Source organism: Procambarus clarkii, chromosome 17 (assembly GCF_040958095.1).
Source record: "Procambarus clarkii isolate CNS0578487 chromosome 17, FALCON_Pclarkii_2.0, whole genome shotgun sequence".
NCBI lineage: Eukaryota > Metazoa > Arthropoda > Malacostraca > Decapoda > Cambaridae > Procambarus > Procambarus clarkii.
In genome coordinates this window covers 47,391,809-47,414,200 of record NC_091166.1, presented here as the reverse complement: position 1 = coordinate 47,414,200, position 22,392 = coordinate 47,391,809, and the positions used below count along the sequence as shown (strand labels likewise).

At 39.7% G+C, this 22,392-nt stretch overlaps 1 protein-coding gene across 6 annotated transcripts in view; it reads left to right on the top strand.

Moving 5' to 3' along the window:
* Positions 1 to 11,710, top strand: part of Prosap (prosap) — a 324,394-nt gene extending 312,684 nt beyond the window's left edge. For 5 of the 6 annotated variants that reach the window (XM_045765688.2, XM_045765687.2, XM_045765689.2 and 2 more), the window contains 5 exons: positions 1 to 23; positions 484 to 673; positions 2,216 to 2,323; positions 5,763 to 6,094; positions 6,740 to 11,710. The exon at positions 1 to 23 is cut by the window's left edge and continues 173 nt beyond it. In XM_045765688.2, coding sequence (XP_045621644.1) covers positions 1 to 23; positions 484 to 673; positions 2,216 to 2,323; positions 5,763 to 6,094; positions 6,740 to 9,490 — 3,404 coding nt within the window. In that variant the 3' untranslated portion in view covers positions 9,491 to 11,710. The remainder of the gene's footprint in view (positions 24 to 483; positions 674 to 2,215; positions 2,324 to 5,762; positions 6,095 to 6,739) is intronic. The other variant, XM_045765692.2, reaches the window with a different exon arrangement.
* The last annotated feature ends 10,682 nt before the right edge of the window (positions 11,711 to 22,392 follow it).

The following is a 22,392-nucleotide window of genomic DNA, read 5'->3' as shown; positions in this document are numbered from 1 at the left end:
AAAAGGGTGACTACTTAGTGAAGGTTTGTGCTTTGAACTTTTCCAGGTTTCCCATTGAGCTATTGATTACAATAGCTCTTTCCTATATAATTTTTGAAGTGCTGTACAATATATAATTTGGTTCTGCACCATTTGGAATGTGTACTTGCCTAATAGTGACTAGAGGGAAACGGTGTTTAGTTCTGTCTCGTCTGCTAGCCTTGTTGCACCTATTGCATTTTAAATTTATATAAGGAAAGGTGGCTTTTTTTTATTACTGTCACAATAACTAGACAGTACAATTTTGTGGTTATATTAGCCAATCAGAAGTACTCCATAATAAATACTGTGCATTACTTCATCTCAGTAATGTACAGAGTACTAATATACTGAAATCTATTTTATGTATTATTAACTGAATGCTTAGTAAAATTTATTTATTTCAACATAAAATTTGTACAATATTTTCAGAAATGTTGAGTTTTTCCTTATTGCTGATTGCAGATTAATGGTGAAGATGTATCACAAGCCTCGCACGAGCATGTTGTGACATTAATACGTAAATCGGGTGATCTGGTCCAGATGATGGTAGTAACTCCAACTCCAATCACCTTTATGACACACAAGCCACCAATTGGCAACTTGGGAACTATCAGACGTGGGTGCCAGACACTCCCTCGAAAACTCCATGCAGGTAGATGCATGTCCCTCTTTCTGTTCTCCAGACTCCGCTCGGACTGTACGTTGGATAGACTTGGGTTCATGGATCCTGATTGCTATCCACTTTTTTCTGGTGCAGTGGATAATGTACCCTGCTGGTTGCGAAGATAAGGAAGACCATAAGGAATGTTGGTCCCAAGAGCAATGTATTACATAACCTGACCATATTGAACTTTCAATGTATAATGTTTGAATGTCTACACAAAGACCTTGTTCTTGAGAAAAATTGCATGTAAACACTAATCATTTATATTTTAACCTGGATATGTTAGTTTTGCAAACTTTTCAATTACTTAGCATGTGAATGTCTAGAGTATTGTTCCTACCCTTTTGTAGTATGTCATTTATCACTGAACAATCCTGTGTTCATTTTATTATCTAATATTTATTCTCTTAAAAACTACAAAATCTTCAGCCTGATCAAAGAGTGTTGGTGTAAAAAGCAACACCCTCTTATTCCTTGATAATGCCTTTGTAATCCCTTGATGTTTCCACTACCTGCAAAGGAGTTTTTATTTGTTCATTTTTGTTTTACAAGAACAAAGCAGAATTTTGTATTAAATGTACAATTTGTATAGCTTAAGGCATAAGTAATAGACCACTGATCTAGATTTAAAAAAGTAAAACATATTTATAAGTTGCATAGAAACTTCCTCTGCTCTGTCCAATTAATTTCATGTCCATAATTTTTTCACTTGCCATTTTACAGTCTAAATCCTAGGAGAAATAAGACTGATGCCTTTCATATTTGGCTTATGCTTTGCTACCAATCTGGATACTTGTTGAGGATTATTATCAAGTCAAATTTAATTGTCTTTTTTAATGACTGTCTGAATGTGAGAAGCGATAGCATGTGGAAAACTTCAGGATAACAAATCCCTTTATGTAATTACAGATGGTTTAGTGGAAAGTGCAAGATAATCTGTATTTTTTTCTGTAGACACAAAGATGAGAGTAGTTTTAATTTTCAGATAATGTTTGCCTGTAAGGTTTTTTGGAATTAATGGTTACTGAGGGCTATTACCTGTAAAGAGGGATGTGAAAGCTTGAGATGAAACACATGAGAAATCATGTCTTCAAATTTATATTTCTTAAGTATTAAGAAAGAGGGTAGCAATGCTGAATTTTACCTGAAACTGTTCACTTGTGGTATAGAATTATGGAAAATTTAGCATTGCCATCTCTTGGTAAATTCACTTCTTTGATTTCACCAAATATTTCTCTGATCTTATCCCATCTTTACCTTTCTAGCCTCACTCATACTTCATTTTTTTCTTTATTGGCACTAGCTCTGTGTGTACTGATTTGAAGAATCCTTTACAGGCAAACTGTTTTCTACAACTCGAATCTCCTCTCATGTAGGTGTTTTATTAATTGTTATTGGCACTATTGTGCTCTTTTTCAACCATATTCTTTCCTCAACAAAATTCAGTATGATGAAATAACCCTTGTGGCTGCCTAAGAGCTTGCTGCTGCCACCAAACTAACTGTGGTTGTGTGTGTGTCTCCCTCTTAGTGCGGTCGTCCCAAGCCCCCCCTGCACCCCCCCCAAGAGATCCCAGAACAACCTTAAGTGTTGGACGAGCAAGAGCTAAATCTATGGTGGCTGGACTACACGACATTGGTAAGATGGGCTGGCATTTCTTTTATTGGATGTTGTCCCAGTTTAACCTATTTAATAACTGCTAAATATTTTTATGGAAATAGGATTTAGAAACAGTACACTAATGAAGTTAGCAGTCTGTGAGTTCTTAGTCTTGTATCATTGTCATTTCCTGTACCATAAGTTTCTTCTTGCTCTCCTGTTGACAGTTTTTTTCCTAATGGAAATTTTCTAGTAAACTTCTATGCATAATTTTCTTTTGTTTTCTGTAAATACTTGTAGCTGAGTAACATCGTAAGTGACAGTCTGAATTTTTCATCTATTGTTTCCAGCACTGACATTGAATCTTCAGTGTGCAAAAATGTGTATGTAAGCAATGATATTGATAGAAGGGAAATTTTGTGTAGCATGAATTAGGAATAGGAAATGGCATATTTATACAGATAGAGTACTCGGTTATATATACATGTTGTATAAATAATTGTTTGCATATATTTGTGCATCTGCTCATGTGCACACCCTTACATGTGCATGTAAGTGCATTAATGTGATGGCTCGCATGTTTATGATCTTACCATTTTTGTGTTTGTACTATATTTGGAGTATAATAGAAATCCTCCCCCTAACAATTCTTCCCCCCTAAAAAAAAAAATGATCAATTTCCAATCCCAAAATATTTCAAATAAAAATTTGCTGGTCACTGTGAAAGGTGCCAACAGGGTATCTTTGTTGTTAGAAAATTCACGTTTTACTTTAGTGCATTTCCTGGCAGTGTTGCAAGTACATTTACTTACGTGTTGTATTGCAAGAGAGCCAAATACAGTATATTCAGTAAAGATTGAAAAAATTTCAATATTGTTCATGGTATTGAAACTCATTTTACAACCTTATTGATTTTTCATTTTGCTATTGGTTTGGGCACATAAAATTTAAAAAATTGGCTAAGAATGATAAACCTGAGGCCACCCAGTGCTCCTACTATTGAGTAATCAGCTTTTTTTGATAATTTATTTTTGTTTTTTAGTGAAATAACCCCTAGGATTTTAACCACTGCACTGTGCAAAGCACCTTGAGGCACTAGATCGGGGGTATGCAGAGCACCTCATAGCGCTCGTAGGTATAGCATAGCATTCAAAACTCGCACAGCTACACAGGGTCCACAACGGCTTCATCAGGGCTCTCGTAAACACGCTTTTTTTTTCTCTCTGGGGGAGCCTCTACGGTTCCCCAGAGCTATCCAGGCTGATATGCTAATGTCAGACTTTGGCATCAGTCATGTGTATCGAGTTCTTTGGGCCTACCGGGGACCACGGTCAGAACCTGACCCCCTCAGAGAGGTAAGGGGAACAATGCCCTATAGAAGCCCCGTGTGCTTGGAAGCATTCTATGTTTGCCATCGACTGGGTCAGGCACCCAGAAAGGTAAGCATCCCAAAACAAATCCCTATTCTAGTGAAAATATTGCTACCAAAAGCCGAACAAGTGGATAGAACTCCCCAAACAAAAACGAGCAAACTAGTATGACGTCACCTATTGCTGGGCCGCCATCTGTGTAGCTCCCCCCTCCCCGGAAGGGAGAAGGGGAAGCCCCAGACCATATCGCGCCGGCGTGATCAGAGACTGCATTTTAATAATATAGGAGAAAATATATTTTGGAAAGAATTTATTTTCGGCATGTGGGTGTCATATTTTAATGCAGAGCAGTGCAGTGGTTAATGAAATCCCCTTAGGCCAGTGATTGACCTTTCCTAGGATGTAATCCACTAATGTTGCTAGGTGAACAGGGGGCATCACGTAATATGAAATGTACGCGAACGTTTCCATCCCGGCAGGAATAATTTGCCCAAATTTGTGAGAGAGGGTCACTATCTATAGTAGCCTGGATGGGGACTGGGAACTATGGGTTTGTCAAAGGTTGTCCCAGTATTCCTGATGATTTGTTCTAGCAGTGAATACAGGATCAAATAAAAGAACCAGAAACTTATTGCCTTCTGGGTGGATTTGCCTTTCCTTAGCAGACACAGTTGGACAGTTGGCTGGGTTTTCCTCCTGATGTAATAAAACGTTCATAATATATTTTACTTGGTGCTACTTTTTCTGCTAAAGCCTTGTAGGGAAGTTTGCTTTGGAAACTGGAGGGGAGCTTTACTCAGACATAGGGCGTTAATATGAAATGCTTCATTTTGAACATCCCCTCGTCCCCATTCATGCCCTTATTGTTCCTATTTGGGTCGGCTAAGTTTGGAGTTCCTGGTACCTGTATCCATGCTCTATAGCTAATGTGCTGCCATCTGGCAGTAGGCAGATGACAGGTAACCCATTACTTACTAGTTACCAAAATAACTGGCTATCATGGTGGCCCTAATTATCAATTATAAGAGATGTCAAGTGGCATAGTTCTGCTCTTGCATTATAGCAAATAATTGCTCTTGTATTGGATTAAAGAACTCTTCACTCTCTTCCCCCATTCTGAATTACATGGGTAGACTTATTGCATGTTTAATGGTGACTGGGAAGTAAAAATAGAGTTCCTAGCATCTTGGCAGCAGCCTAGGTGGACTTTGGCTGCTGTCTTGGGAAGTGACCAAAGCTGCTCAGAAAGTGGAGCATTTTTCATTACAGGCAGTCCCCTTAGAGTGAACAAGTTATGTTTTGGGAATGTTTATAAAACACTTGTTCAGAACATGAAACAAGGTTTCCATTGGTGCAATACTATAAATGGGGGGATGTGTTTCCGGTCTACTAAAAATCACAAAACCAATAATTTGGGGGACTCGTATAAAATGCAGCATATTTTTTTTTACCTTGAATGATGGTTATCTTGCTCATCAAAGACTCATAATATTTTCCTCCCTCCTCTTTAGCAATTTATTGAGAGTTGAATACATATGTTGGATAATGTGTGGTGCTCAGCCTTACACAGATCTATTGACATTTGTTATAAAGTGTTGGTGTAATAGTACTGAAAAATCTTTCCATTTTATAGTAGGACTACATGCAATGTTATATATTTCAGAACTCACTGGACCGAAATTAGTTAATTTTTTGTGAATTTATTTTATACAAGGTCTCCAGGAACACATCCTAAAAGTTAATGAGGATAATACTTAACTTTTCCTGTACTGGTACTTAGAATAAACAACTTTTTATTCTAGTGATCTTAATTCTGTAGTTTTTTAGTAATGTTGCAGATTAGATTCATGTTTGGTAAATAGTATATTTAATTAGATAAAATAAAAATTAAGTGTTAAAAGATAAATGATTTTGTTTTCGAGGTTTGTATCCGAGAGAATGTGCATGATATTTGAACACCAAATGGGCATGAGCATGGTACATAGTGATCATTGGTCTAAAAAGTATGTTTAGTACATTTTAGCCTGCCTGGCCAAGTTGCATATAATAATGCATTTGCTTAAATCAGGGATGTATCTGTGACTGATTAAAGCATTTTGCTTCCATAGAAGCACTGGATGCCAGCATGCGGGAAAATGGAGATTTGATGTCTCGTTCAGCTGGCCATTTCCCAGGTGGGGGACAAAATGGAGGAAGTTACCATGGTGGGAGCCATTATGGTACTCCACAAGGTACTCCTACATTGGGCACTCCTGCGGGTACTCCTCCTGGGCTCAAGGTTGCATCTATCAAAGTTAGACCTTCCTCAAAGCGCATGACGGCTGCGGAGGTTGAGGATATGTTGCATACGTCTGGTTCCCTTCCTTCTTCACCCCCGAGCACCCCAACCGGTCGTCAACCAAAAGTGTATGCAAGTGTAGCAGAGATGAAGAAGGCAAAGGTTTGTGCTAGCATTGGCACTGCAGCAAAAACAAAACCCTTTTAAAGATTTTTTTTTTTATACTAATGTACATCCTGCATTTCTTAGATTCATTTCACTCCTTTATATTTCTTTTCCCTGCATCATAATTTTTCTGTTAAGCATCAGTGCTAAATAATTTTGTTTCAATAGGAATAGACTTTCATACTGTGTGTAGCTTTGGATGACCATTGTAGCACTGAAACCAAACTCTGCTTTTGGGGACATTTAAACAAATAAAAATTTGTGCTCAAGATAAATCTTTAATATTTCTTTAGTATTATATTTTTATACTTAAAAAATATTTTTTATATTAACTATTTTATCTGAATCTTATTCATACCATATATACAGTACTTCCTACCTGAAATAGAATGATGCTGCAAAATAAATTATTCCACTCCAAAACTTTCATGTAAATTATAGTTACAATGCATGACTTGTATAGCAATTATATTCCATGATCAAAACATTTATGACTGATCTAATATCATTCTTTTAGCAAGATTTTGAGGCATTAAAGTAGAGAAAGGTTTGAAAAATCTAAATGTTAGATATAAATAGTTAAATATTTCATAAGTACAGTACTATTCTTCCACTTAATGCAATACTTTTGTTTGCTTGTAGGCACTGAAGGCTCGGCAGGCCATAGACCTCAGCAGACTACACAAGGATTTCCATTCCACTCCAGACCTCAAGGCCGGGGTCACGGCCTCTCAGCTGGCCCTCACTATCGAGGAGAAGCGCAGATCTATATCACAGGAAGACCTCTTTGTCACAGCATTAAACGAACGCAATTCACGACACTCCCTTGCATGTCCGCCACACCGCTCGAGCACATTGGGGAGGACCATGGTGGGATCTCTAGAGTCTAAAGAATCATGGAATAGTGGTGAAGATGGGACAGAAGAAGAAAGCAGTGATTCTCCAAACTGTTCTCCAGGACCCATTGAATATCGAATGTTGAGACGATCACAGTCTGCTGTTAATACAGCTATGCTTCGCAAAGCTGGACTTCATCCTCCTCCAACTCATCCTCCTCCCCCACCACCACTTGGACAGCTTGTTAAAGTTGATATTAGTAGATCCAAAAGTGACTATGCAACAGTTGGCCAAGCACCATCAACTCCAGAGTCTGTGCCCATCTCTCCACTTGTACAGTCTAGTTTCCGACCTTCGGACTGTGCAAAGTTATATGCATCACCCGAGGAAATTAAGGCTGTTGGTTATCGTAGTCCAGATATGATGGCTGCTCTAAATCGTAAAAATAATGGTGTTAAAACACGTTCTCAAAGTTTGCCACCAAGTACCAATAGACCCAGTGTTCAAAGGGGCTCACCTGATAAGGAGTCTTCTCTTGATTCTGGGATATATTCAACCACATATTCAACTTTTCGAGGTACAGAGAGTGAAAACAGTAGAAATCAAGAGTCTCCATCATCTGTTAGTTCGCAAAAGACATCGGTTAGTGATCCAGTCACATATGCAAGACCAAAGAATAATAAAAGCATACATGAACTTAAAGATGCAGGTTCTCCTAATAAAGCATATACTGGACCAGGATCTGTTGCTTCTCCTGTCCCTGATATTCCTGAACCTGACTATAGTTCAGATGAAGATCACACATACAATTCTCAAGATGATTCACAAAGCAAAAAGACTAGAACATTAAAGAAGAAAAAGCAATCTGTTGCTTTTTCACCAAACTTGGTAACTGCTGATGAGCCATCAGATGTACTTCCATATGAATCATCCGACATACCTCACTATGCAGCTCCAGCCAAGAACCCAACGCCTCTCGGTGGCAACTTTAAGGAAATGATTGCTCAGAAAGCAGCAGAGAGACAAGCGCGGCAAGACGATGGAACTGAAGGTTCAAGGTCTGCTACATCTAGCCCCAATAAGAAAGTTAATGGTAATGGTAATGGAAAAGGCATCTCTGATGTAATTCAAGAGTCAGCATTATTTAATAAGCAAAAAGAAAAGACTATCCCAATTGGAGCTAAAGTGAGACCTGTTCCTTCTATGCAGAGAGAAGACTCTAAATCTAAGATGAAGAACTCTCATTCTTGTCCCACTGAGTTTCTAGAGGATGGTGACAATTCATCAAGTGGAGTTAGCTCTGACCAAGATGTTCATCCAGAGTCTAATTATGTAACTGTTATTAACACAGAGTCTGACACCATCTCTGCAAATAATTCAGAGAGATTTGGTTGTCATGGTTCTAGAGACGACAGTTCCGAGGCTTCGGAGAGTTCTGATGAGGCTAGTGACCGCACATGGATTTTAACCAATGAAAAGGGAGATAGAAGTGACTCTGGCAAGGACAGCGACAGCAATGGATCTCGCAGAACAGGCACACTTACTAGAAATGCAGTGTCATTGGTGAAGTTACCTCCCCCACAAGAAACAACTGAACCAGATGTAGAAGCAGAATTAGAAGTGGGACAAGCACGCATCATGTCCCAATCAGTTGATCAGGACACTATTAGCACACTGTCTTCACTGAGTAGCTTATCGTCAGGTTCTGGTAGTACAGGGGAAAGAGAGAGGCAGCATCTACCCCACAATGTTCCAGTATCTGTTTCTGCTCAGATGAGAGCCACTCTTCCTAGACTCTCGTCTAGTTCTTCAGGTTCCAGAGCCAGTTATACTCCTCCAGTTAGTCAAGCAATTAAAGCTACAATTGGAGGATCACTCAATCGTAGCAGGTCTGCCTCTAGAGATCAACACTGGGGTCCTGATGGTGACATGCATCCTTTTAGGGAGAAGAGTGCACCTCCCACATCTCGTTGCAGTTCTTCTGATAGGAATATCTATAAGAAAAGTACGAATGTTGACACGGGAGAAGCAGAATATGAACGAAGTATTGAAGAGTCCCTCCAGTTAATTCGCATGCATATGGATTCCTTAAATGAAGTAAACTCATTGGCAGGAGTGTCATTACCAGAACAAGCTGGTGGTGGTGGTAGTGGTGGTGAAATGGTTCTTGCACCACCCCCAGAATTTTGTGACATGTCTTTAGGTGAACCCCAGAACAGGAGAAACAAGACAGTTATTCATATATCTAGTGATGATTATGATTCCCCAGGAAATGTCATGGGAAGTAGGCATAGAGATAGAGATGAAGATGAAATGCCAGGTTTCAGGCGTAAAACTCTCACTGAATGGACAACACGTGACACAACTGAGTGGCTTGAAAGTATCTTTATGCCCGAGTACAAAGATTCTTTTGAGGAACAAGATATTGATGGTAGAAAATTAATGGGTATAAACAATGATACACTTATTAATTTGGGAGTGAGAAGAGTTGGACACAGAGTCAACATGGAAAAATCTCTAAAACGATATAAACCTACTGAAAGAATTGATCTTTGAGTTCAACAAATCATCATCGGGCTATTTACTAAAAATACATTAAACATGTTAAGAAATATGAGATTATGTGGTTCTTGTGATGTATTATACTCTTGGCATTATGTCATTATTATGATTGGTAAATTTTCCACTGAAATTAGAAATGATCATATGACTCATGTAGGTGGCTATACATCGATGAAACCCTCAGGTTTACCGAAAAATATTTTTCCTGGAGATAACCTTTTGTCCATTTTATATTCACAAGTTTTCATGATCATTTTTCATGAGCCCTTCATTCGTCATTCAGAATAGTTTTGAGTGTTTCGAAGACATAGTTGTAACCTTTTCACTTATAACGTCCAACTTGTAAACATTATTGAAAGAGTAGACAATAACCAAATAGAAACCTTATTCTTTGTTTAAGACAGTGATTTTGAATTTTCTCAAAATCCATTATGTATTTATATTCTTTGATAGTTTAAAGCCAGAGGATTTCCTTTTCATGGCTTTTTAAAACTATGAATTCAATAATGTATAAATCTTAAGAGATTGATTAAATGGGGTTATATCAGGCAGGCGCATAGTTCTATCATTGGTATAAAAATTAGTGATGAAACTAATGTTTATTCACATGTAAAAAAGAAAATTACAAACATTAGACCTAGATATTGCATAACACTGAACATTATCCTCCATGACAGCAAATTATCAGTCTGCTTCTCTCCTCTCTTTGTCCAGCTGGTCAGGTCAGAGCAAGCAGCTGGTTGGAAGTTTTCATCATATAGGTCTTTGATATTTACTTATTATGGTCACAAAATATTCTTGCATGTTAGGTGGTCGTCATTTCATGCTGTGTGGCCATTGATATGCTAGGTACTTGCCAATGCACACTAGGTGGCCATCGATGCATGCTAGGTGCCCATCAATACATGCTTGGTGATCATCAATACTCATTGTGTGTTGCAACTACTGACTTTTTATACCTGTAGTATTTTATATATATAAATATATATATATATGTAGCATAACTATTATGTACCAGGCTGTTTAAATAACTTCTGCCGAAGATAAAGAAAGAAGGAAAACTTAAGTATTTCTGGATTATAAATAAACATATGTGTTTGTACAAAGAAGCTGTTGATAGTGTAAATACTGCAGTCGTATCATAAACTTCATTTGACACAATAAGTAATGCATAAATGTGTATATATGGTTCTCTTTTTGCTAGTAAATATTGTCTAATCTGTTTCTGCCAACCCATTTTGTGTGCCAAATGCTTCACTGCAAGAAATGAAATGTATTCCAGAGAGCTGGAGTGTGATGAAGCTCACATGATCAGAAATAGCTCCACTAGTATGAGTGTGATAATGAGCCAGAAATATCAATTTGCAATCATATAAAACATTTAAATGACAAAGGAGATGAGAGACCCAAAAAGTGGGTAGTATTTTTCTTATTGTGTGAATTTTTTTTTAGAAAGGTTTAGGAGATTGAAACAAATTTGAATTTGACAGTGAAGTTTATATTGATATGATAGAAATAGGGTCCAATAACAATGAAAGTTAAATTAATATATTTGAAGCTTGTGAACTCTTCACAGCTGGAGCAGTTTCTGCATGGACAATCTAGTAGAAACATGGTCAATCTAGAATTGAAGTTTTGAGCAAATACTACTAGCTATGAAATTCAGATTTTGTACAGTGATAAGTATTTCAGATGGCTCGTCTGCATGGTTTGCCATATTGTCCTCTGATTGGCAGTCCTCAATGAACCCTGTGATTGGTAACTAAGCTGTGCTCAAAGTGAGTTTGGCATTTAGAGCTAATAGCATACTTCAGTAAGGCTTCTTGCTCTGTGTTCTTGAAAAATTAAGCATCATTGGTGCTTTTGGTGATAGTGTGTCTTGTGCTTTTTTTTCCTCTCTGATTTTTGGCAATATTGATGGTGCTGATCAATTTTTAAAATATTTATATTTTTGTTTGACATACTTTTTTACTAAAAAATCACAGGAAATTAGGCTTATTGAAATAATGCATAGAGCTGAGCAGGGGCTAATCTGATGACTTGTTTTGATAGATCCATTAATGCTGTCCTAACACTACCGTCTAGTCTTGTCCGCTGGAGGAGCTAACCATTTCTATGCGGATTTTTCCTAAATACAAAATTGTTTACAAATTTTAATTATTTATCCAGAGATATGTATGTGCATCTGTGCTCAATAAAGTTTAATACTTTTAATGGCATATTTTTTCACTTTTTTTTTCCAGCCTATTGTCGTCATGAGGGGGCTTGGTGGGCGGCTGCCAGGGTATGATGCTCAATGGGACAGTCGTCTGTTCTTTTGAAGCCTCATGCTCCTGCTGCTGTCTTTACAAATTGTGCTGGATGGCTTTTTTCTCTTCCTTGCATTTCATTTTTCCTCCCCCCCCCCTCCCCCTCTTCTACTTTCTCATTGTCTTTCCCACCGACCTTTTGGCATTCTTGATTATTCTTCAGTTTTGATGCCCGGGTGTTTGGGAAGGTGCACTCACTCGCCCATAGAGATGTGGTACCCGACATTGCATATGAAGGAACCCTTTTATTGTCAATCCTCGCCTTCGTTGCTAAACCCGATCTCGATGGACTAAAGGTTCTTAACCTTTAAACTGCGCAAAATATTGTATATATATATAATATATATAATAATATACAGTATATAAGTATATTTTGGTAGCAGTTTTTCTTGTAAACGTGTTGTTAAATATGACCGAAAAAGTAAGATTAATAATTCTAACACGAATTTTCTCTTATGTTGCTTTTTACTGTCGATGATAATTGAAAAATAAATTCTCCAAAATTCCTTTTCATTTCTAGTCTGACGCGATGCTTGAACGCGTTTCGTAATAACTTATTACATTTTCAAAGACTAGTTTACACACACACAACTGTAACCTGAAAACACTAAACACACTAAACAGAGTTTTACTTATGCTAACACTAAACAGCTTGCCTTATATACTCCCATTTGGGTGAGATGATATGTTGCAACAGTTTTGGATGAGGTGAACAAACTTTTGACCAACACAAGACATAACACGGAACAATGGGTATTAATTGGATAAATGAGAGGGAAGAATGGAAGTAACTGCAAAGGGCCTATTGGCCCATACTTCCTCTTGATGCTTCTATATTGGCACAGTCTTGAAGTGGGTAGAATATAGTTGTGCATTAATTGGCTGTTGATTGCTGGTGTTGACTTTTTGATGTGTAGTGCCTCGCAGATGTCGAGCCGCCTGCTATCGCTGTATCTATCGATGATTTCTGTGTTTAAGACTTCTCTGGTGATGGTCTGGTTGTGGGAAGAGATTATATGTTCCTTAATGAAGCCCTGTTGCTTCCACACCCATCGCCGTTTTCAGTAATTAGCATATTTTTGGTATAAAAGGTCGTAATTTGAGACTGAAAATAGGTGCAGAGTGTCAGAATTCGGCTCAAAAACCATGCGCAGGAGTAAAATTTCCAACATTTCAGATATCTTGAAAACTGCAGGGGGGTTTGGGCAAAATATGACCCATCGCCGTTGTCAGTAATTTGCGTATTTTCGGAATAAAAGGTCGTAATTTGAAAATGAAAATAGGTACCGAGAGTCAGAATTCCGCTCAAAAATCACGCTCAGGAGTCAAATTTCCGACATTTTAGATATGTTTAGAACTGCAGGGGTGTTTGGGCAAAATATGACCCATCGCCGTTTTCAGTAATAAGAATTTTTTCTAGTCCTTCATCCCCCAAACTAGCCCACTTTCCCCCATACTCCGCTTCACTCCCCCATACTCGCCCATACTCCCCATAGATACTAGAAAAAATGCTAATTACTGAAAACGGCGATGGGTCATATTTTGCCCCCCCCCCTTGTAGTTTTCAAAATATCTAAAATGTCGCAAATTTGACTCCTGAGTGTTTTCTGAGCCGAATTCTGACTCTCTGTACCTATTTTCATTTTCAAATTACAATCTTTTATACCGAAAATATACTAATTACTGAAAACGGCGATGGGTCATATTTTGCCCAAACCCCCCTGCAGTTTTCAAAATATCTGAAGTTTCGGAAATTTGGCTCCTGAGCATGATTTTTGACCCGAATTCCGACTCAATGCACCGATTTGCATTTTCAAATTACAACCTTTTATACCGAAAATATGCTAATTACTGAAAACGGCGATGGGTCATATTTTGCCCAAACCCCCCTGCAGTTTTCAAAATATCTGAAATGTCGCAAATTTGATTCCTGAGCGTGATTTTTGAGCCGAATTCTGACTCTCTGCACCTATTTTTATTTTCAAATTACGACCTTTTATACCGAAAATATGCTATTTACTGAAAACGGCGATGGGTCATATTTTGCCCAAACCCCCCTGCAGTTTTCAAAATATCTGAAGTTTCGGAAATTTGGCTCCTGAGCATGATTTTTTATCCGAATACCGACTCTCTGCACCTATTTTGCAAGTATAACAGTGGGGTCAACGGACCTTGGGTGGCTTATGGCTGCCTCTAGACTTACTTTCCTTAGGCTTAGCCCCGCTCCCTGAGGCTTGGTCACGACGTCGGTTCTCAGAAGAACCTCCCTGTCTAGGTCTGTGTGCCTCAGCCCACCTGTCAGCACATTTTCATCTCATTTTCCTTGAGTTTTGCACGGAACACATGTTCCTTGCCTACCTTGTTCCACTGCCTCCTGGAACTGTTCTCTAGTCATCAGCTCAAACGTATCATCTTCCGGAACGACGGCGTTGTTTAACTCAAAATAGCGCTTGAGGCTCGACTCTAGCCTCTGCAACATGGCCCGGTACGTCTCCCCTTGACGCACTCTAATCTGACGGAATGTCCTAATCATTCCATCGGCCGAAATTCCATAGCCTTTCATTAAGGCTCGCTTCAGTGCATCATAATCGTTGCATATGGGGGTTCCCAAACTCTGGTATATACTTAACGCCCTTCCCTTCAACAATGAAGCTAGCGCTTGGGCCCAAGTTGACCTACTCTACTTCCCTTCCGTTGCTCTGCGTTCGAAGCGGTCAATGTATGCATCAACTGAATCCACTTGCTCGTCGATAGCTATTAGATTAGGCATTTTTATCTTAACAACTGAGTCACGTGACACCAGCCTCTGATGTTGATGCCTTTCGGCGGTCTTGCCTTCAAGTCTTCCTACTTGGAAACCTGAACACTGCTACCTTCAACACTGGCAGTGTATCCTCAGGATGGATATATGGTCCACAACTAGTCACTCGAAGTGTTTAAGGTCCACTACCGCCCCTAGGATTGGTATGGGGTCCACTATCACCTGTAGGATGTTAATGGGATCCACTACCAACTGTTGGATGAGTATGGGGTCCATTACAACCACCTAGGATGGGTACGAGGTCCACTACCACCTGTAGGATGTTAATAGGGTCCACTACCAACTGTTTGATGACTTTGGGATCCACTACCACCCCTAGGATGGGTATGGGGTTCACTACCACCTGTAGGATGTTAATGGGGTCCACTACCAACTATTGGATAAGTATGGGGCCCACAACCGCCCACAGGATGGGTATGGGGTCCACTATACCGCCCACATCTGTGCGGTAGTTACCTCATACCAATCTTGTGGATGGTATTTGACCCCCATACCCATTCTATGGTCGGTTGTAGGCCCCATACCTATCCGATAGGCGGTAGTGGACCCCTTACCCATCCTGTGGGCGGTAGTGGACCATATACCCATTCTCTTGGCGGTAGTGGGCCCCGTATCCATCCTGTGAGTCGTAGTGGACCATATACCCATCCTCTTGGCGGAAGTGGGCCCCATACCCATCCTGTGGGTGATATTGAAACATTAGTCGACACAGCAAAACTCAGTCACTCGGCAAAAATCTGCTATCAGAACAATAACAAATTCTGCCTTCAGACAACACTCAGTCCCCCTATTTAACTCCCTAAACGTGCTAAACATAACCTCACTCCACACATTCTCTTTTGTCATTTACATTTACGAAACCCTGTTCATAAATACAAACCCCTGTTCTGAAACTCTTCCTGGACAGATATAATAGGACCAATAATCACCACGCCAGAAATAAATAAATCTTTGATATCCCCAGAGTCAAACTTAATCTGTGTAAACACACTATGCAAATAAAGAGACCCAGTCTTTGGAACTCACTCCCTAACGAATTGAAAAGCTGTCCGACTTTTGCTTTATTCAAAAACAAAAACAAAAAGTACATAATTTCATCTTCATAGTTTCCTACCTGATGCTTTAAACTTGCACTGTATCTAGTACTTCCCAATCCCCTAATATATTTACCTAAGCTATACAACTTTACCATTGTAATCATTGCTGTCATGTTATATGTGTTATCAATGTGCTTTTATTTGCCTACTAATCTTTGTCAAATTTTCTTACAATGTACCTGTTAACATTTTATAAATTTTGCTAGAAATTACCTACTTCAAATCAAATCAAATGTTTATTTAGGTAAGGTACATACATACAAGGGATTTTACAAAGAGTGATGGATTTATAGATAGGGCTAGTACATACAATGCCTAAAGCCACTATTACGCAAAGCGTTTCGGGCATGAATATTATCTGTTAGATTTTATCTACTAAATATTATCTGTTAGATTAAGGACCGGCCCGAAACGCTGTGCGTACAAGTTCAAGTTCAAGTATGTTTATTGAGATAAGCAATAAATACATCTCAAAGGGATAGAGTAGCTTAGGCTATTTCTACCCCCCTCTACTTAAAGTCCCTCAAGGGGCGCACAAATTCAGTGAGTACAAATTGACATGTAACAGTACAAGAATCCCATTTAACAGTGCATACAGCAAGTACAGCATATAATTGTTACATTCTTGGGGCAAAATTCTTGTAGCTCCTAAGTATACTGTCTATTATACCATTATCACACATCCAAACAATTTGATGTGGTACACTATTTATTTCCATATTTCTATATTTTTCAATAAGGTGACACTCTAATACATAATGTTCTAAGGTGTGGGCGTACGGCATACTACATAATTTACACTCCTTATCTTTTTCACTGACATCAACACCGTATTGCCAGATATATTTATATCCTAACCGTAATCTCATGTAAATTGAATCCTTCCAAGTAGACTTTCCTTTACCATAAGTGAAGGACGAATTTGTATTTATTATTGAATAATTCTTAAGTGTGTTACTACTGTCCACTGTAGCGAGTAGATTATCCCAATAATATACTCGCTCCAAATGCATTGTTAATATTCCTGTCAACCTTTGGAGATGAATGAGGTGAGGTGTTGCCCGAGCATATAAGCAGCAGAATAGCAAACATGTGCATTAACCAGAGTCTACTTTCAAGTGTGGTCTAGAGCAGACACTTGCGAGATATGGTCACTGCTTGAGTCGCAAGCGGGGATGTTTCTGGCGGGGGAGAAAGAAACAATTGCGCAGCGCGTCCCGCGGCGTTGGGCGGGCAGTTTGGGGCCGTATAAATACGGACACACAATGGGGCTCTGCCTCACTCCGCCTGCCCTCGCCGCTGCCCTCGCAAAACCCCACCCTCCCCCCCTTTGCAAGCGGATGCTTTTGTACCCCCGTCATGCTTTGCACAGTTGTCCCGATTGTCTCCCCACTGCATGTGGGAAGGGGGGTGCAGCGCCGGTCCCCAAGTGTCCCGCTGTCCGCAGCTATAGAGTCCGTAACAATAGAACCGTTACATTGGTGACCCCAGAGAGTTTCGACGATACCCAGCCACGATGGACTACAACATGGACTCTCACTGGACCTTCACTGCTGCTGCTTGCTGTGGACCGCAGCCACCTGTCGTGGAACGTTGCCAACACCCTTGCCACAGCTATGATTTTCATCGCGATCATCTCTGCATTTTCATCTACTACGGCTTGCTGCTCCACGATCACTACTCACTCATCTGGCAGCTTCATCAGTAACTACATAATGTGGGATCTACAGCCTGTCCTGCCGACTCTCCGTCGCTGCCAGGGCACTGCTTGTTCTACAGGGGCGCCCACGAAAGCTGCTCTTTCGTCAGATTCATCTACACGTTCACTGCATTCTGATACTCTGCCGACTCAAGCACTTTGCGCAGTACAGGACTTACAGCTTGCGTTTCCGACTCTTCGTCGCCTCCAGGACAATTCAGCTCTAGCAGTGATTCCCTCGTTGTCCTAACTACGTGCCTACATTACCTCCTATTGTCCTGGTGCCCGAGCCCATCCGCCCCGGATCTAAATGCTCCACCAACAACCCAAGACGCTACAGCTTCGACACAGAGCAAACAGCAGACTACGACCGCATCGAGCCGCCACGCTCTCGCTCCCTGAGTTCACTCACAATTCTCAATCGAGCCGCCACGCTCTCCCACATAGAGCTCCACGACTCCGGCCTCACTCAGCTCTCTGCTCTGCTCCAGGCTTCGTCTCAACGTCTGCGACACTGCTAAATCCAGAGACGTACACATCCGCCGACTACGCAGTTCACTTTTTCGACCACAGTTACCAGCAGCACCGCCACCTACGACAACGGACGATCCTGTACGACCTCCCACCCTACAACCCCAGTTACCAGCCGCACCACAACCTGATCCTACGACGACGGACGATCCTGTGCGACCTCCCACCCTACGACCCCAGTTAGATGACATCAGCGAAGAGGAGGAAGTTAACTTTGATGGTTATGTAACGCGAGCAGGGCGTACAATTCACCGACCAGCTAAGTTCCTTGATCAAGTATTTTTCCTTTCATCCCCTGGGAAGGGGAGTTCTGTAGCGAGTAGATTATCCCAATAATATACTCGCTCCAAATGCATTGTTAATATTCCTGTCAACCTTTGGAGATGAATGAGGTGAGGCGTTGCCTGGGCAACACGGTGAGGTGTTGCCCGAGCATATAAGCAGCGGTGTAGCGAACATTGGCTAGTCTACTTTCAAGTGTGGTCTAGAGCAGACACTTAATTGCGAGATACTGTACCGATCGACGCTCAGTGCGCTCAACTCACACCAAAGTATCACCGGTGTACTTCTGTATATTCGACCAAATATAAATATAGTATCTTAGTGTCTGTGTTTATTTGTCACCATACTTTACGTAACAATAGAACCGTTACAACAGTATCTATGTTCCGAACCTTAATGGAATCTGACCCATATATCAATCAGGTCAACCCATGTGTTGCGTTTCCAAAAAGGTCGCCCATGTTAGAATCGGTGAACGCCATAGTAATATTGTTGAAAACATCTTAATAACTTATTAAACCAAAGGTCTTTTTATGTCAGAAGAACGGCAGAAACTGGATCTATATATGAAAACTCTTTCAGGACAAAATTTAAAGTAAAACTAAAGATATTTGTAGTTGTATAAAAGTTGCATTTTTCATCGGTCGTAGAGCCGGAAATCCGCAATATTCATCTCAGAACAATGCTTATTTCACGCAGAATCGTTAATAAACGTAAGATTTTTATACGTCTCAAGAAAGATAGAAACATAATCTTCATTTTAAATGCCTTACCATGGGCATATTTGTATTTAAAGCGAAGATACCTGTATTTTTCTAATCGGCGAGCTCCGATCCCGCACAGATCGAGCAACGGAGTAACTCTCTCTCAGAACAATGCTTATTTCACGTAAATTCGTTAATAAACGCAAATGTTTTTATATGTGTTGAGAAAGATAGAAATATAAGCTTCATTTTAAATACTTTACCATAGATATATATAAAGTTCTAATGAAGATACGTGTTTTAATAATCGTCGAGCTCCGACCCCGCACAGACTGATCGACAGAGCAACTCTCTCTCAGAACAATGCTTATTTCACGTAAAATCATTAATAAACACATATGTTTTATATGTCTCAAGAAAGATAGAAATATAAGCTTCATTTTAAATACTTTAACATAGACATATATAAAGCTCAAGTGAAGATACATACGTTTTTATAGTGGCATTCAGTAGCTTGTCGGTCATGGAATCCAGAAGCCTACGCACTTGCCAATATAGTGTGTAATTAACAAAGATACGCTTATAAAGCCTAAAATATTATATGCCTTCAGAAAGACAGAGATATGCTCGTTATTGTGAGTGCACCAAAGGAAATATATCTTGTTGGAGGACAAAGATATATCAATTCTAAAATAAGTTTCGACTCTCGCTCGGGCGAGAGATAGCGCGACTCTCGCCCCATCTATTGGAGATTCTGTTCACCTAATGACCCAAAGCTACTCAAAGCCTCCTAGCATTACTTAAATAATGAAGAAATATGGTATATTTATTCACTATAATGTTGGTGCTTAACGCAGAACACGAGAAAACATATATTTACTATAAAATAATATACTTCCATTATGAAATAAGTAAATATGTGGCCTCATAGGAAGTCAACGGTCCACAGGTGTCAATGTTGTGGAGCGACTTATCCAAGATATATTGTTGTCTGGAAAGTGTTTGTTGGCATATCAACCTTCTGTACACAGTGATCCAGTCGTCGCACTTCTTTCCTTAAATGATCGCAAATTTAGTTTATTATATTAACAAGTAGAATACGTATTTCTAATAATATCTAATATAACTAGCCAGAAAATATTTAAGACTTATTGAAAAATACATGTCTGGAAGTTAAATCGACTTCATAGAACAATAGTGTTGGTCTATACTAATCGTTATTCGTTAGTATGCGTTCGCTACTTAAAACATTTACTGTACTGATGTAAAATCTCCCATGTCTCTTCGCACATGGAACACCGAACTTTACACACTCTCTGATATATTGTTTAATTAATAGAGATTCACTAATAAAGCTTATAATTGTATATGTTATCAAAAAGGCATAGATAAAGTCGTTCTTACGTTTTAGTCACAGAGATTAGATATTAGTAAAGTAAAGTTCATTTTATTCAGGAAAGTACATAAATAGTCGATTTACAAACATAATATTGGATTTATAGATAGAGCTAGTACATACAATACCTAAAGCCACTAGTACGCATAGCGTTTCGGGCATATTATTGAGAGAGGAAAGATATTTATATTTAAACAATTTTTTTTTTTTTACCGACGCTCTCCCTATTGATGAGAACTACAACCTAATGAAGATAAATGTTCATTTTATGTAGATACTGTAATAAACGAAAGTTTTTAATGTCATCAGAGAAGCAGAAATATAGGCAAATTTTAAATCCCTTGTCATAAATATAACTGAAGTGAAAGCAAAGATATATGCATTTTGATAGTTACAAAGACAGCTCTTTAACACGGGTGGAACACGAACAAGGGGAACTTAGTACCCAAATGAGCCACAGCCTTGAGTGAGCTTGCAAGAATGAATATTGGTGGTCGGCTTCTTTGTTGGATCAGGGGTTACTTATCCAACAGGAAGTCATCTGTATTTTTCCAGGGGCATAGAAGTGTAACAAGAGACTTTGAACTAGGCACCCCGCAGGGTGGTGTCCTCAGTCCTACCTTATTCAATATCTTAATAAACACGCTGTTAAACTCTGTACCGAGCAAACCCAACGTCCACATCATTAGCTATGCTGATGATATAATGATACACACCGCTGGGTATGCTAACACGCAGAACACTCTTAACTCTGTATTAGACTCATGTCAGGACCTAGGTTTAATTATCTCAGCAGAGAAAACAAAGATATTAAATCGGCGCCCACCCAGGCAGGGAGGAGCTGTTCGCAAGATGCAACTGTCTGATGGCTCCCAGCTTGACTATGTAAACAGATTCAAATACCTTGGCCTTGAGGTGCCACTGTACGGTCCTGTTGTATTCAGACTCTGTCGTCAGTTTAAAGAGAGGCTCCGAGCTCTCAAGGCTGTTGCAGGTTATCACTCAAGCTATGGTGCCAATGTCAGAATTGTCAAAATGATGTACTTTGCATACATCAGATCTTTAGTAGATTATGCTGCACCTCTGCTTGCTTTGATGCCTGAAAGAAAGCTTGGAGGGCTTGAAAAATTGCAAAACGAAGCCTTGAGGATAATCCTTGGGTGCCCTCGTACCACAAAGATACTTAATATGAGAAAGGAACTTAATATTCTGAGCGTTGTTGATCGTGTTACTGAAATTAACTGTCAAATTGGTATAAAAATGCTTAGGCTAACTCATCCTAATCCTTGCACAGAAGCCCTCCAGAATTTCTTTATTGAAGATCAGCATTGTTCCAAATGGATAACAAAAACTGGAACCCAACTCAGAATGTATCAGGTTCATGATTTGTACCAAGAGAAACAACAGCGGCACTTTCCTGCACCGTGGGAGGTTACACCCTTTCCAGTTTTAATCCCTCCCTTTCCACCCAAGAAGCAAATTAGAGATCAGCCCAAGCTTCGTCTTGAGGCAAAGCTCAACGCCTTAAGCCATATTGATGCTCTGTCCACAGAGCATTCTCTCTCTCAAATTATATACACTGATGGTTCCCTACACCGCACCACGGGTGCAGCTGGAAGTGCAGTTGTCCTGACAATGGGCGATGGCCTATACTTTGAGTGGGGAGTCCGTATAAACAACTGGGCCTCTACCCTTCAGACTGAACTATTTGCCTTGATCCTTGCACTGAAATGTGTACAAGTCTCAAAACTTGATACATTAATTGTAAGTGACTCCTTATCATCCTTAAATGCTCTCAACTCTTTAAGACATAACTGTAACATGCTCGTGTCCGAAGCTAGACACAAATACAACAAAATTACTAAGGATGGTAACAGAGTCCATTTCATGTGGTCTCCATCTCATGTTGGCCTCCGAATGCATGATAGAGCTGATAAGTTAGCCAAAGAATCTGCCTTTAAAGGAGCCGTTGAGTGTAACCTTGGATTGTCAATGAGCAATCTGAGAGCAGCTGTACACCGAGAACTTCAACAAGATCTTGTAGATCTGAGGCAAAG